At 38.4% G+C, this 16,597-nt stretch overlaps 1 protein-coding gene across 2 annotated transcripts in view; it reads right to left on the reverse strand.

Moving 5' to 3' along the window:
• adamtsl5 (ADAMTS like 5) overlaps nucleotides 1–16,185 on the reverse strand; it is a 40,437-nt gene extending 24,252 nt beyond the window's left edge. For both annotated transcript variants that reach the window (XM_086072365.1, XM_086072364.1), the window contains exons 1-2: nucleotides 15,650–16,185; nucleotides 3,536–3,605 (exon numbers count right to left, since the gene is read on the reverse strand). In XM_086072365.1, the coding sequence (XP_085928491.1) occupies nucleotides 3,536–3,605; nucleotides 15,650–15,672 (93 nt within the window). In that variant the 5' untranslated portion in view covers nucleotides 15,673–16,185. The remainder of the gene's footprint in view (nucleotides 1–3,535; nucleotides 3,606–15,649) is intronic.
• Between the last annotated feature and the right edge of the window lie 412 nt (nucleotides 16,186–16,597).

Raw genomic sequence — 16,597 nt, forward strand, 5'->3', positions numbered from 1 at the left:
ATGGAGGACCAAAACTGCCAAAATTCAAAATGACTAAATAAATAGATAAATGACTATAAGTGAAAAATAAAAACGGATATAAAATTTTTTATAAAATAAAAAAATATCTAAATGGAAATAAAAACTATATATATATATATATATATATATATATATGGAAAAATGGAAATAAAAATATATATATATATATATAGTTTTTATTTCCATTTAGATATTTTTTTATATTTTATATATTTTTATATATTTTTATATATATATATATATATATATATATATATATATATATATATATATATATATATATATATATATAATATTAATTTCCATTTATAATCATTATTTATTTTTATTTTTTTATTATATTTTTTAATATCCGTTTTTATTTTCACTTTTAGTCGAAATTTTTAGTCAAAAAGAGAAATTTTGCAGGTTGGTTGATTGGTCAATCGCCCTCAAATGATCAAATGAGACCAAACAGAGTGTTGCTGCAATACAGTACTGGTTAAATACATCAAATGTACCATGTGTAGACCTTGGTACTGAGGGTATAGTCTATCTGAGTGTCTGTTTATGATAGCCACACCCAGTGGGCGGATGTTGTTGGTGCTTTCCTGACAGCAAGGCAAACAGCAGTGGGGAAAAAAAGTCACCCACAACGAGCAACAAACCGTCACAACACACCCATGTTACAAAAACAATCTAATCATCAGACTCAAAGACCTCCGAGACCCGCTCACGTCGGAAATCTGGTGAAAGGTTGTGATTAGCTTATTATCAAAATGAGCTGGATTTTCCCCTGTGGAACCCGAGAGCACTAATGACCAAAATGGCAGCATTTAAGTTTGTCAAACATGGGAAAAGAAGGGCAAGGAAAAAAGCAGCGGGAGGTTTCGTGGTGGTTTATGCATGGTAGAGGCTGATCGTGGCACTCATATTCACTACTCACAAAAATGAGGGACATTCGGCATTACAGTATTTCCAAAGACATCACTTTGGTGGCTCTTCCAGTCTCTCTGTATCCCTGTTGCAAACTGCTGATGACATTCTTTGGCATCCTAAGATTCCCACTTGAAAATACCCGTTTTACTTTCTTTTTTTTAAAGATAAAATATTATTTTAATGAATTAGCAATTTTAATTTAAAGGATCTTTGTGCAATTTGTCACTTTTTTACTCATGACTGCCACCTCTGGCCCAAGGCGTAACTGCAGCATCCCAACCGTGGAAAGTTAGCAGCTCATGTGTGCAGTGTGGTACGCTAGCTAACACCACAGGCTAATGCTAGCACAACGCCAGTGACGTGCGGTCAGGATAGGCAAGGTACGCACTGCCTGCGCCAGGCTGAAATGAAAGTTGAAACCTTTTGGCTTTTTCTATTTATTGTAATTATTTCTTTCATTTCAGAAAGCCTTCACTACCCATAAAAAATTTAAAGTTTAAAAGTGACAACATTAGGTGATTTTCATCCTTCAATTAAAAATGACTCATTACTTCGTCTGGCCTGCAGGCAAAAAGGCTGCAAAAATTATCCTCCTAAAGGCACCGCTACTGTGCTTTTTGCAGCTCTGTCCGCGTAGTGTTGTGTGTTTGCACATGCGTAGTCAGTTTCCCAGTAAAAAAGTCCTTTACGCAAATAGGCAGATCACTACGCAGCCTTTTTACATTGCTGTATTATTTCTATGCGAACGTGCATTTGTGAATTCGAAACACACTTAGTGCACAGCAAAGCGGTAAGATGATGCCTCTCTGGAGAATATAAAACTATTTTCACCCCTTTTTTTGAGGAAAAACGCCATCTTTTGTAGGATAGGAGACCAACGCCTTAGCTAAGGGACAAAGAATGGCGCAAAAGGAAAGATTGGCTTTGTGGATGTGCTTCGATTAACTGGCTGTTTCACTTTACATGGTGTTTGACATTGCTATTGCTAGCCTGATTTTGTGAGCAATTAGGCTGTTTTACAGGGAGATATTCACTTTATTAAAAAATTTCCGGGCGTCCGGGCGTGTTTGAAATTGTCCGTTTTTCGTTGTGCGGCAAATGGGAGGCGGAGTGCACAGCAATGTTTACTGTGGCTGTCAGACTGCGCACTGGCTGATGGTGGCCCAGAACTTTAGCTGGGTGGCAAGTGTTGAGCTGCCGTACTAGAGGTGATGGGTACGAACCCCGCTCGAAGTAAAAAATGAATAAATAAATATTGCGGAGCAAAAAAATGTAAGACTTCAAAAGAGATTAATGTTTTTTTGTTTTATTTTCTACCCATACAGAGGAGGCATGTGTTAAAATAGTTTGACTGTATGGCATCTTGTATCTGAGTATCAAATATCTCAAGGTCGGGCTGAGTGTCCTAGGATACGTTGTACACTCGCCTGCCGACACACAAATTTGTAATCGGTGTGTGCGTCTCAATTTGCGACTGCCTGCCTACCCAAACCTAAAGCTCACTGCACGGGGGTCCGCACACTTTACTATAAAGGGAAGACAAAAGCTGATAGGTGCGGTCAGAGTAAAACAGTCAGGGTTCTTCGTACTCATCTGCACATTAGTGAAGCATGCATGATATAGAAAAATCTTTAATATTATTTTTTCAAACGGCATAATCACCTTTAAAAAAAGAGTTTTTAAATATTAAAAGTACAAATATGTAAATTGTCAGAAAAAGAGACAAAAGGTACATAGATGAAAAGGTTTTAAAAATACCTAAAAATGTCTGAAAAAGTGACAATAAAATGTCCAAAAAGAAAGAAGAAAAACATAAAATTACCACATACAGTACAGTAATGTACACAAAATTGCCCCAAAAAAAGTCTGAAAATGTAATTTTAAAAAAGCAGAAAAGAAAATGTTCAAAAAGTAACCATAAAAAGTCCAAAAACAAAAGAAGAAACACAAAATGTACATGTCCAAAAAAGGAAGAAGAGAGGCAGACAATTGCCATATGTGTATAAAAATGCCAAAAATGTCAGAAGTTTGACAGAAAGGTATAAAAAAAAAACTGTGTCTGATAAATTACAAAAAAACAACAACCACAACAACAACAAAATCCAAACGCTCTTGGGACCTTAAGTATTTTAGACTCATTCATCACAATGTTCAAAGGCTTTGTGGCTCGGGGCAGATTTTTTGGTTATTTATTTGGTCTAAAATGGCTCTTTTGACAGGAAAGGTTGCTGACCCCTGCCTTAGCCAATGTGGAGTGAGAATTGTGGTCTGTATCCCTGTACTCTGTGGTTAAGTGGGAACCAATCAAGTAACCAGGTTTGCTGATCTGGGGGAAGCAGCGAAGACGATGGATGCTTGGCAATAAAAGGCTTCTTTATCAATATAACCTACATGTATAACGTACATATATGACATAAACGTTTTTTTGTGAAGGTTTTCTGCCCCTGTTGTGTTTTTGGGAGGAAAAAAACTGTTCCCGGTTACAACAGTCCTCTTTGCAGGCTTACGTCATTATGTAATCAGCCCGTGAGAGGTACTGAAAATGAGCAGAGGCTTTTCAGATGTTGCCGTGCAGTGACTTGTCTTGATGACTTACACTCTGCAGGGAGGACAGGCAGGTGGGAGCGACTAGCAGCAGGACAAAGGTCAGGGCCTCGCACAGCTTCCTGCAGACACACAGAGACACAAACAGTGGACGTGGACTCATGTTAGACAAATACGGAGGTGAAGGTGCAACAGCAGCAGATGAGGTGGTGACGGCAAACAGAAAAGTCAAGCACAGAAGGCTGAAAATTGATGTTCCCATCGCTTTTGGCCTCAGAGGTCTTCAGATTAGGTACATGATCCACAAATTAGCTGTTGAGGCCTTGTAAGAAAGCAACTTGGTCAGAAACTACCATCAATAATCACCATAAACAACCAGCGATTAACGGTGAATACTTGCTAACTTAGTGAATTCTGGGCTTTTGTCAGGGTTCGCAAAATGTTGCAAAAGGTTGCAGAGATGTTAACAGTTCTTAACACTTGTTGCAAAGAAATTTTGAACATGTTCAGACAACTTTTCATTGTCTACGAATATCTTTGGAAACCTTTTACGAACCCTGACTAAAACCCAAAATTCGCTGAGTTTGCAAGCATTCGTAGCTCAGTGATCTTAAGAGAGGAATTTAGAACTGGGTTAACTTCAGGGAACTTCTTTTTATTAATGTATTTATATAAAATTTCACTTTATAAGAGATGCTGCCGTATGCCAATGTTTCTGGGAATTCCCTGTACGTTTTGTTTACATTCAAAATGTAAACAAAAATTAGTGAAAAGTTTATTAATTTGTTAATAAAAAAACAACACATGTCTGTTCTCTATATGTTTAAATTAAAAGGAAAAAATCCTGTTGTAAAAAACAAAGTTTTTTAAATTTTTGTTTTACTGCAATTAAATATCAGCTCCAAATAGCGGTTATCAGCCACCTTAACTAGTAATAATTTGGCATTGGCCCAAATAACTAATATGCAATGTTAAACTGTCTACCTCACCATAGCTGGCTGAATTGTTCCCTAAATGTTGTGATCTCAGCATGAACACATCCCTAAACTGTGCATGTTAATGGCCATGAATGAGTTGAGGTTTAATCAAACACATATGGAACATATGGTCGCCATCTTCCCCAAAAATTTATTGTGGCCATCTGACATAAAACAACAGAACTTTTTGACCCATGGATTCAAGACATAATGTTGGTCAATTGTCAATAATGAAATGACTGTACTGCACAATAATCGCAATATTGTCAAATCTTTACTGCATTTTAATGATGGTATTGGTCAAAGGGGTGACTAATGAAAATAGTATAATTTTTAATGTGTATGAAAGATTTAAGTGCCTGTTTTCGATGTCTCCCTCCACCAACACACCTGATTTGATAAACAGGTTCGTTCTCAGAGCTAGCTGATGAGCTAATCATTTGAGTCAGTGGCGCTTGGAGGAGGGAGACATCGAAAACAGACAGGACAGTGGCGCTCGAGGAGAACCAGGGTTCCGTACCCCTCATTTAGAGCCTTGAATTATATCAAGTAGAATGTCTTTGTAATGTGAGAGGAATCTGGAGTAGGCCTACAGGCAAATGTCGCACCAAGAGTGTAGGCTAACGTCGCTAGCCATGCTAGCTTAACCAATTAAAAAGCTTTGCACAAAACTGAATGTCCTGTTTCAACATTTCGTCCGATCATCTACAGCGTCTGCCGTGTACCAGCCCAGTAAACTTTTCGGTGCTTCCAGACAGACCTCTACTCAAGTTGTTTTAAATGTCATTCTTTAGTTCTTTTCGGCAGTGTACGGTAGTTAAGCTGCACTTCACCGGCGGGCAAACACGCCTCCCTGTGACTAATCAAAAGACAAGTGTATTTTCTGAGAAGTGATACAGTGAGCCTGGAAAGAACAGCCCCCCACCCCTGCCCCCCTTTTTAAACACTTCCTGGCAATGCTCTGCTGTCAGACACAGTGTCTCCTCTTTGCCATGTCATGATCACACTCTTTGGACAAAGTGTAGATGTAAGACATTTGGAAAGCTGCCCACTCCATCCTCTCTTTTCATGTTTATCCTGCATCAAGTCAGTCTGTCGTCCATCACTCGGGCACTTTTGTCTCCCCTCGCACCGTAAACGTGGTCTGAACCCAAAGCTTATGTAGATGTCTTTTGGCTCGATCCCAGGTCAGTAGTTGGCCTGTCTAATGAAACGATACACATCTTGCTCACACTTGGCTGAGCAGGCCCTCCCTTTGGAGCCTTCAGCTCTTTTCTTCAACTAGCATGGGAATTCCTATCAGAGGAAGAAGGTCATGTTAACCAAAACAACAGCATTAAGGAACAAATCACCGTGGTGGAAGGAAATTACTAAATACCAAGTGCCCCGTTTCGCCAAATGCGGACTATATGATTTGGAATTTTCGGTGTAGCCTATATTTTCCCTACATTATGTGATTATTTCCTTTAATCTTAAAACAGTCTAGAGCAATCCGTCTACTGACAAGTCAATACAAACCTTTTTGCCTTCTTTCCTATGAGTCTGTTGAAAAATATTTAAAAAATTCTACAGTATTACCAGTGGAAGCCATTTGCAGGCTAGCGAGCCACCGGTCATAGCCTTCTCTCAACAAACTCTAGTAGGTGGTAGCCATACGTTCGTATTCATCAACTCGTGAACCAGATGTTTGTGTTTGAAGAAATCTGAAGTCGGCTCACTTGTGGGCTTGTATTAACCAGGTGTCCAAAAACAGGACTCCAAATGAGTGATGATGTTGTGTTCTGTCATTGGAGCTACCGTATCAAAATGACATCGTAGGGTGCCATGGAATCCCATTCTGTTTGAATATTACTCGTACTTGTCAGGACACTTTCTATGTGAGGTTCAGAGACAGGCTATAGCCTACACTTGATAATAATGATAATAATAATGATAATGATAATAATCCATTAGATTTATATGGTGCTTTTTCTTTCGCACACTTAAAGCACTTCTAATGGATGCATTATTCACATACTTGCACATTCAGACTCACTTCATTGACATGCAATCTATTTTGATTTCTTTCTCTACAATATATATTCATAAAAAATACAGATTCAGGTGGGGGATTACAATGTATAGATATACATATGGTTCTTAATGTGTATCTCGCTATACAGATGCATGACATAAGCCCTCAGCTCGTCATTTGAACAGTCTAGTGGGTGTGATTGCACATGACATTTTAAAATTATTATTATTAATATTATTATTATTATTATTATTATTTATAAGGGGTGTCAGGCGACATTTTTTAATAATAATTAATCGCATGACTGCAATCGTTAACTCGGGATTAATCCAAAATTTCACATCTGTTCAAAATGTACAATAAAATATTTTTTCATACTCTTGTTAACATAAAAGTGGGAAAAAAATGTATAATAGAAATATGGCTGAATCTTTTAGTAATTGATACAGTAATTTCAAAATAATTCATAAAATGTTGTTAAAATTAAAAAGATGTACTGTACTGTAATACTGTAGTGCCATATTGATTTGTGTTGAGGTCATTTTTCTGCCACTAGATGGCATAATTGCATTTGTCAGATATTGGTGACAGCTGAGTGCATTTTTCTTTTCATATTAAGAGCTATCTAATCTTTAACATGAAGTACCTGTGAAATTCTGCACATTTTTAAAATAGTAAAATACAACTTGACCCCCGTCTCCACAAATATATGCATTATTATTAAATTTATTACTACTAAATTTTGACGTGGATGTGTCTGCTGCGTTGCGACTGAAATTCCCCCAGTACAGGCTTTCGAAGTAAGGAGCGTTCATTAATCTCCGCTAAAAAATGTGTGGCTTTAAAGGAACTTTAAATTAACTCAAAATTAACGCACAAATTTTGACACCCCTATTATTAATGAATTCTGCCTAGCATCAAGTAGTGAGCAAAATATGTGACTGGAAAAAAAAAAAATCTAATCGGTGATAGATTTAAGTGGATTTGGAAACTTCAAACCTTATGAAAATGAAATGATTCCAATGAAGACATTTGGTCAAAAATAGAATGCATATCGACAAGGATTAATTGTAAAGATGTTTTTTTTTTTTCTCGGTTAGACTTTCTCTTTTGTCGTATTTGAACATGAAAAGTCAGCAGTGGCAGACACTGACTGATTGCCTCCCTAACTGCAGGGGCCCTTCAAGAGGTGAGAGGGGTCAGCCTGCCTCCTCCTGCTCTCATTAAGCCTATAGCAGCACATTAGTGCATAGCTCCAGGCCAGGGAGAGGGAAGTGGCTTTAATCAATGCGAGACCAGTTGTTTATTTTAACTGACATTCGTTGCACACATGACAAGAGCGCGAGAGGGAAACACCCACCCAAATGACATTCTATTACACTTAAACATAGGTCATGGTAAACACTGGAATTACTGCTTTGAACAGTTAATTTCTTAATTTAGATTTTGTGATTTAAAAAATGAGGAAGCCATTTGGTGGGAGTTGGCTGCGTTCCCTCTCACAATGCTCACTTCTACCTGCGTTAATCAAGTAATGAAGTTCGCATGGCTCACATCACAAAAAAAAGAAGAATCAAAATTTCAAATATTGTATTCACTTCTGTCTAACTGAGTTCTATATGCTTATCTATGTCTATTTATCAGTATCTATTTGCATATACTCGTCAACCTTTTTTCCACCGCAAGCTAATTTTAGAAAAGCAAAACAGCAGCGAGCTACTCATGTTTTACAACATTTATTTTATAGCCAAATTTTTCATTCTAATGGTGCAATGGATCACAAAAGTCACGGTTTGGATCGGATCGTTTTTCGGATCAGCAATAAAAAAACTAAAAAAAACACACACAAAAAAGTACTTGTATTCTTTCATTTTGTAAAATGCTTTTGCCGATTAAAAAAAATAAATAAATATCTAATGTGGCAGTTTAGGATTTAGAATGTAATATGAGGCAGAAACATTCTTATTTTATACATGCTTCATGTGTAAAATAACAAGGTGTTAATGGCTTAAAGTTGTGTTCCTAAACTGTGAACAGCTATAATTAACATTTTGAGTTGAATGTTACATTTATTTCATGGGCAAAAGTGTTTTCTAAAATAAATGAAGGCAAAGTTCACAAGCTACCATTTGGAGAAGCCTGTCCGAGAGCGTGCAAAATGAACCGCGTGGCGATTTTGCACATTGCTTAGTAGATCTGCTTCCACATCTGTTTGCATTAGTAATCAAGCTTGTGCTTTTCCCCCCGTAAATTAAGCTTTAAATGTGCTCATTATAGGTCCATTACTGCAATAAATGACTGCTTATTGATGAAATCATCAAATGTTTGCTATTAAAATGAAAGTCACTTTCATTCTTAGCTATTTTTAACCTATAAATGAATAGTAGCCAGACTTAAAAAAAAAATGAAAATAAAAAAACATTGTTACAGACTCCAGAGCAAATTCCTTAATGCTACTTTCCATTAAAGGTAAAGTCTGACGGATTTGTTTTGCCTGTCCGGGACGTTTCTGGGCGGAGACTCAATATTTTCCTTCCACTATCAGTGGCATATGCAAATTTCGCTATGCGAACACCCGTTCCTGATTGGCCGACTGTTTCCGCAGACGTGTTAGGAGTTTGATTCCTGTCTCTTGTCTACATATGCAAATCCCTGCTCCTGATTGGTGGGCTGCTTTCACGTTCGTTCCTGATTGGCTGCTGTCTTTTGCCTCCTCGAGCATCAGTTTTGAATGTTGCGTTTACAAACAACAGAAAAACGGAAAAAGGAAAGAGTGGACAGCAAGTGAAAATGGGTCCTCTGATCTGTGAGAAGTTGTGAATAACATCAATAACGAAGACACCTGACTGAAAGTTTCATTGGGTTCAAGTATGGTGACCACTGGGCTTCAGCTTTAAACAAGGCAGCTCACCCACCAAGTAAGAAAGCAGTATGTCTTGTAACTATTGGGCTGATCTTAACCTTTGATCTCCCCCACCACTTGAAATGGAGCAAAGACACAACCAGTGTTTGGGATGGCCGAGAGGAGGGTCTGATCATTATAAGGAGCATGCCACTGAATGGACTGACACAACCTTTAACAGATGTTCAGTCTGAGGGCCCTCGGTCAACTCTGACCCCTGAATGTGTGCCGACTATGAATGAAGCAATAACAATCGAGCACTCTGTGGCCCGACTCTGCATGCATTCATGAAATGAGCTTCTTTGAGTGCTAATGGCAGCTCTTTGTGCTTCAGCAGCTGCTCCCCTTGGAGAATATTTTAAAGGGGATAAATTATAAGATGCCAAACAAACAACACTTCTGCTCTAGTCCTCTTTGTAGGTCAAAACAAAACAAAAAAACATTGCCGGGATCTAGCCTTCCTCCCGCCATGTTTCGTAGAACTGTAACATGGTTTGTCAGTCAATGTCATCTGTCTCAATCACATCCACTTCTTCTTGTCTCCTTCTTTGTGATTTATTTTATTTATTTATTTAGTTAGTTTTGCTGTTGCTGTGCGCACCAGATGGAAGAAGCCAAAAGTAAATTAGTAGAAAATAGTAGTGCCTGGATTCGGACACTAAATGTTGCATATTCGTTTACCATATGCAATGAGCTCTTAATTGTTGTAAATGTCATCATAATAGTAAATGGAATGCACTTCCATCGCACTTTATCTACACAATATGTTGTCCAAGTACTTTACCAAGCCTCATATTTCCTTTGTTGAAAGCATATCGAAGTGCTGTGTCAATCTACACAATTGTTTTTAATTCTAGTTTTTAAAAACTCCAGCATCCCTGGCCGTACAACGACAGAACCCAGCGTATCTTTTCACTTTTGGTAAAGTCTTAATCCATTGTGCGTCTGTCGTAGCAGCTAGCTAACGGCAACCTAAACCCAAACTGTGAAGGTTTGTCTCTCCGGTCCAGCATGCTTGTAACTTGCATCATCCCCTCTTGCCAGGGTATTTGCTAAGGTTGACGGAATGATTGCTTAACAGTTTAATATGATGACCATCTATGATTCATTTTCACTCAAATCCGAAAATTCTGCTTACGCATTCGTTTTTAACCATTAATTTGCATCTCAATACAAATCACCACCAATTTGTTCACAGCCCTACTAGTTAGATGAAACCTACAATTTTAAACTGTAGTAATGGCCGATTTACCAGTTTATTGGTTAACTATACCCCATTTAATCCCAATAGATGGCTGCTAAAAAAGACTGGAAATGACGCAGTTGGTTGGTTTTGCCGCTGCCTAAGTGTCTAGACTCGAACTCTTGCTCAGTAACGTTCCCTTCTCTTCACTTTGTTTTGCTTCACTTCACTTCCTTTGCTGCTTCCACGACAGAGAGAACAAAGTTGGTACACCGTCATACCTAAGGGATTATAAGATTATCTTTTTACAACCACTTGGACAGAGACAGAGCACCAAGAGTTATCTGCAGTCCTGAACACAAAACATGAAGAACATGCAGAGAGACAACAAAGTATTATTTTAACAAACGGGTAAAAAAGGGTGGATTTTGTTGCTTCAGTCATATATCATTATTATTATTGTTGCAGTGTGGGGGCACACACAAGATATTATTGTAAAATACATTTTTGGGTTGACGAGATTAAGTAGCTGGTCAAGATTTGAAGTAACCAAGAGGTTCAATAAAAATACAGATGATTAAGCTATCTTTCTATGTATCCATTTCCAGGTCATGTTTGTAAATGAGAATTAGTTCTCAAACATTTTTACCTGGTTAAATGAAGGTTTATTTTATTTTATTTTTTTAATAACCCCATATTGCCTATCCTAATTAGGGTGGCGGGTACATTGAAGGTTATCCCATCTGATTTTGGGGATGCCACTTTGGAATGGTCCCCAGCCTACCACAGGCACAAATAGACAACAACCATTCACGCGTTGGCCTAACACGCATGCTTTTTAAATGTGGGCGCTTGACCCATACAAACATGCGAGAGAACATGCAAACTCCACACAGAAAGTCTTGAGGTGCATAAATAAATGATATAACAATTTGAGTTGTTTGAAAAAAGTCTTGCAACATACTCTTAGTACGTAAGTAAGTACTAAAAAAAAGAAAAAAAATTGTTAAGAATCACGGCAATGCACGTTTGAACCACAATAAATATAAAGTCAAAGCCATTGAGTATATCAACCACAATGGACTCCATTTCGTCATGTTTGAAAGTATTGAAGAAACATGCTAGCCATGCTTAAACATGACAATGACTCACTGAGAAGGAAACTCATGAACATACAAGTCCAAAGCAGTAAACACTTATCTAGCTGAACCTTGTAACAAGGCAGGAATTGAACAATTTCTTCTGACAGCAAACAGCCATCAACATACACGAGTGAGCCAAGTACAATATATTATATTCAAAGTAAGATGGATGCAAACATGGCATCCGAGAGGTGTTCACAAATTCAAAACACATTTTTCTTCAACTTTGTGAAATGAAAGGTTTATCTGTTTTGTTTTAAAATATATGACTGAACCTCAAAGGATTACAATCTCTACAGGATATGAAAGAGAGGTCAATAACAAGTGGACCTGCGTGCATCTGTGTCATACTAGCACATGTATTGGGCTCAATTATGCTGGAGTGTTTTCATTTTTATTTTTTTTTCAACCAAGCGATGAGTTGAAATGTATTTTGTGTTAAAGTGATTCAAATGGTAACTGCTTTTAAATCGTAACAAGTAGTGTTTTTCATGGCAACAAGTTGCCGACGACATGTCGTGGCAAATTGGGCATTTTGGGCGAGTATTTTTAAGCTGCAGTTTGCTACGTCGACCCATAGAGGCATTGTGACGTTGCTGGAACATCTTTTGCGCTACTTTTTGAGGTTGCAGTTTTTAGGGGAATTAACTTTTCAGGCCTCAAACTAATACATTATTTTGAAGACACAACAATGCATCCTCAGAGCACTAATCATGGCTAAGCTACTTTTAACTCAGTACTCAGGCAAAACTCAGACAAGTGTCAAGTGTCAATCCAAGACCCCATGAGGATTAAAGGAACACTTGACTCATTGCGCCATTTTCAGCAGTAATAGGTAATTATTTTGTCCAGAATGAATTTGATATCTTCATTATTTTTCATGTACAATTAATAACCTTTAAAAAAAAAAATTTCCACTATAACTGTTGACTGAAGATGACATCACCTGTACAGAGGAAGTAGGTAACGACCAATCATGGCTCACCTGGGTTTGGTCACTTTCATTTATTGAACCCATTCATGTTCAGTACAACATCGGTGGACCCATCACACCCGACACAATGAGGTGGAACATTTTTGGACGCCGCTGACGCTAAGTCTGCGAGCTAACGCCGGGCTATAAAGTAGAAGATTAGCGGGCTTCGCTAGCCCGTGGATCATGTACTGGCACCACCGTCTTCCAATAAGTCCCCACCTCACTCAGTTTTGTGATGTATGTAGATCTACGAAACTGAGAAACTTCAAGGAAAGTTAACCATTTCAGCCTGTAGCTCGCACTACAAGACAAATGTGTTTGTACAAGAGCGTATCTAAGTGACAGGTACGAGTCAGGCAGGATGTGTTTTCGGCGCATTCACCGACATGTGTCTGATGTGTCTGACAACTGAGAGAAGAGCTCTTTTTTCCACAGAGGTGTCAAATCGAAGTCCAGAATGTAACTACACTTTGGCTTTAGCCACAGGTGTTTCTACTCAACTGGCAGGTAAACGTAGCACCAGTAGCTAAAGCCAAACTGTGGTAGGGTTTTTACTTTCTGGACCTGGATTTGACACCTGTGATTTTTTATCCTTGGCAAGTTTTTTATTCATTCAAATTTGTCAGGCTTGTTAACGCTATTCTCTTTGGTGTGGCAAATTTATAAGACATTTACCTTATATATTTTTTAATCTTTAACGCATTTGGTCTAAAAAACGTATAAAAACGTTGTATTTTAAATACTGGCATGGTCCCAAAAACTTATTTATACGTTTTTTTGTTTGTTTGATGCAGCCACTGACCTGAAAAGGTCGCTTAAAGCAATGGTAGTTGTTACAAAAAACAGCCGGCAGGTGGCAGCAGAGTATACGAGATCAACCAGGGCTATGTTGCAAAAAGCTTTCCCCCCCACTGTTTGAAACATTTGTGAATAATGATGAAACTGAGCTATTGTCTAATGCTAATTGCTGCAAAATAGAAACAGATACAAATATTTTTTTCCTGATAAAAGAAGAGACTCTAATCTTTCTTTTGGTAGGTTCCATGTTTTCATAGCAATAGAACACAAAATTCTGTGGGCCTTGCAAAATCTGGTCAAAATCCACTACAACAGCAAATGAGCGAAGGGGGTTGCTTCAGTGAAAATGGCTGTGAGTGAATGAGTTAATTTCACAACCAATGCTCCTGTGAATTCATCATATTAAAAAACATATTACATACTTTTAGTGCTCCATAAAATATCAAATGTAGTTCCCCTCTTTTTTGTTGTTACTGTGAAAAACTCACCGTTTACTTTCCCAGGAAAAGTGGAGGACATCAAACTGACATCACTGCATGTAAATCAAAGTCTTCCTGAAGCTGCATATATGCTCATTGTTCCACGCTAGGTTCATTAAATGTGCTCAGGTGCCTGATGGCTGTTTCCCAAACAAACATTCCTCTATAGAGTTATCACAAATGGAAAAGTTGCCCTGAGCCAAATCCTACCTAAACGCCTCATCGACTTCACTCTGCAGACCAATCACTTTGACATACTGCTGTCCATCGGACAGACAGCCCCAATAATTCCTCTTGACGCATCACATCAAATGTAGCACCTCAAAGGCTTAAAGTACTGAGATAGTCCTGTTTTGTTTCCACTAACAGTGCAGAGGAGGACACAACACAGCCAAGGTGGATTTAAGGTCATGACATTCAAACACAGATGAAAGATAAATAGACTTTGTATACACAGTTGGACCAGAGAATTAGACTTTGTGTTTGTGTCCACCGTTGTGGGGCTTGGATCAAAAAAATAATTCAACATGTTATTTATAGCTGGTGACATTTAAGAGATAAACTCCATGTGGCAGAATAGGTGGAACGTAGAGCCGGGAGTTGCAATATCCCAAAAGTGGCAGCAGGCCCTCAGAGGAAATACGTACGCATGGGCAACTGCAGACTTTTCTCATTGGCAATTTCCTCTAAGGCGCATATAGCGCAATGAGAGATCATCAGGTGTACCACGGGAAATTGTCTCATTTTGATTAATTGCTCCAAAAATGGTTCATTTAATACAGTTAAAGCCTCTTTATTAATCAATCTATGCCAGCGACACATAGTGACAGGTACAACAATTACAGTAAATACTCTTTCACTATATGTCAATTAAAAGGGAAATTAACCCCAAAACGTTCTTTCAATATGTTGTATGAGCCCCCACTAATCTAAATACGCTATTCTGATTAATATTGCATTTGTGGTATTTGAATTTTAACCATTTTTATCCATCTCACGGGGCAGCCATTTTGCCGCATGTTGTCAACTGAAAATGACAACGACCACAATCACGGTTCATTTAAAAAAAACAATAAAAAAAACAGCTGGTGAGCTGTGATTGGTTGTTACCTGAGCCATGAGAAACTATGACATCATTTTCAGTCAACAAAGTGGCAAAATGGTCATCCCCTGAGATGAATAAAGATTTTGATGCTTAACTCATATTCCACAAGTGCAATGTTAGTCAGAATACCGTGTTTAGAGTAGAACATGTTAATGTCGAGAATGTTTTTGGGCTGACTTCCTTTAATCTGTGTATACACTTTTTGATTGAAACAATGAGATTTATTATTTTTTTTCTGATGTAATATATGTGCCTTAATTGGCTCATTAAGGGTTGGGAAACACTGAAGATACTTCACAATCATGCTCAAAAGAACAGTTTCCATAATGGGGGGAGAACACTCAAGTGTCCTAGGAATTTATCACCTCCTGTCCATCAGATGTTCACGGCTTTGCAGCCCCTTGCAAGAAAAGTAACTCAAGATAAATATTTGAATTTGAGGATGCTCTTAGTCTCCTTTGAAATGCCCAACTCGTGTCAAATTAACATACACGTGTAAAAAGACGATGACTGGCTGGAAGATCATCCTGATGCAATTACTGTATTTGGAACCCGTTCTTGAAGTCAGGGTGTAGCCTATAGTTTCTTACCGTGCCGAAGAGGAGGAGGACATGATGGTGGACACCCAAGAAAGCAGTCACGTGCTCTTCGCTTGTCTTCTCATGGTGTCAAACGGCGCGGCTCAGGTGCACTTTGCATCCCAGGTGACTGCTTCGACAGTCGGATTTCAGATCCTTCCATGTCTCTGTGCCGGCTTCATCCAGAATGTACTTTGAACTACTTCTACTTTTAGGTGTCAAAATCACATTGAAACTACCTTGTTTAGAAAAAGGAAGGGGGGCAAGGCGATATAGTTGTATAGTTAAATACCAAAAAGAGCACGCACGCCAAAGTGGAGGCTTTCATTTGGGACTTTTGCTTCCAGGTAAACGCCTTCCTCTCTCTTCTGAAAGTAAGCTTAAAAGGTATCTAGAATGTACTTATCTTTGTCTTTTTTCTTCATTTATCAGTCCAAACAAGTCCAACGCGCTCCAGAAAAAAAAGTGAAAGGAGAAGGAGCACACCGACATGCACTCCGACAGCAACAAGTTCGCCCGCAGGAGACACTGCGACTGTGTGTACGCGTGTGCGCTGCGCTGCTCTCTCTCTCTCTCTCTCTCTCTCTCTCTCTCTCTCTCTCTCTCTCTCTCTCTCTCTCTCTCTCTCTCTCTCTCTCTCTCTCTCTCTCTCTCTCTCTCTCTCTCTCTCTTCCTCTCTCTCTCTCCCTCCCTCTTCCTCGCTCCCTCTCTCTCACTCGCCTTCTCCACCTGAGCTGCATTCCTAACTCTCTTTCCAGTCACAGCTCAGCTCTGGTGGCTCCAATCTAATAATTATGTCAAAAGAATATTAAAATGTATCAAAGGTGGCAAAAGTACTAACACAAGTTCACACAATTATGTTCACACTATACAAAAAATTCAATCTACATGTTCTGAATAAAAAATAAAAATAAACTAATTAAGTTACACGTCGTTAGGAAACAAATCAAGTCATGTTGT

This window comes from Leptonotus elevatus, chromosome 3 (assembly GCF_054856555.1).
Source record: "Leptonotus elevatus isolate MCC_2025b chromosome 3, RoL_Lele_1.0, whole genome shotgun sequence".
Classification (NCBI taxonomy): Eukaryota; Metazoa; Chordata; class Actinopteri; order Syngnathiformes; family Syngnathidae; genus Leptonotus; species Leptonotus elevatus.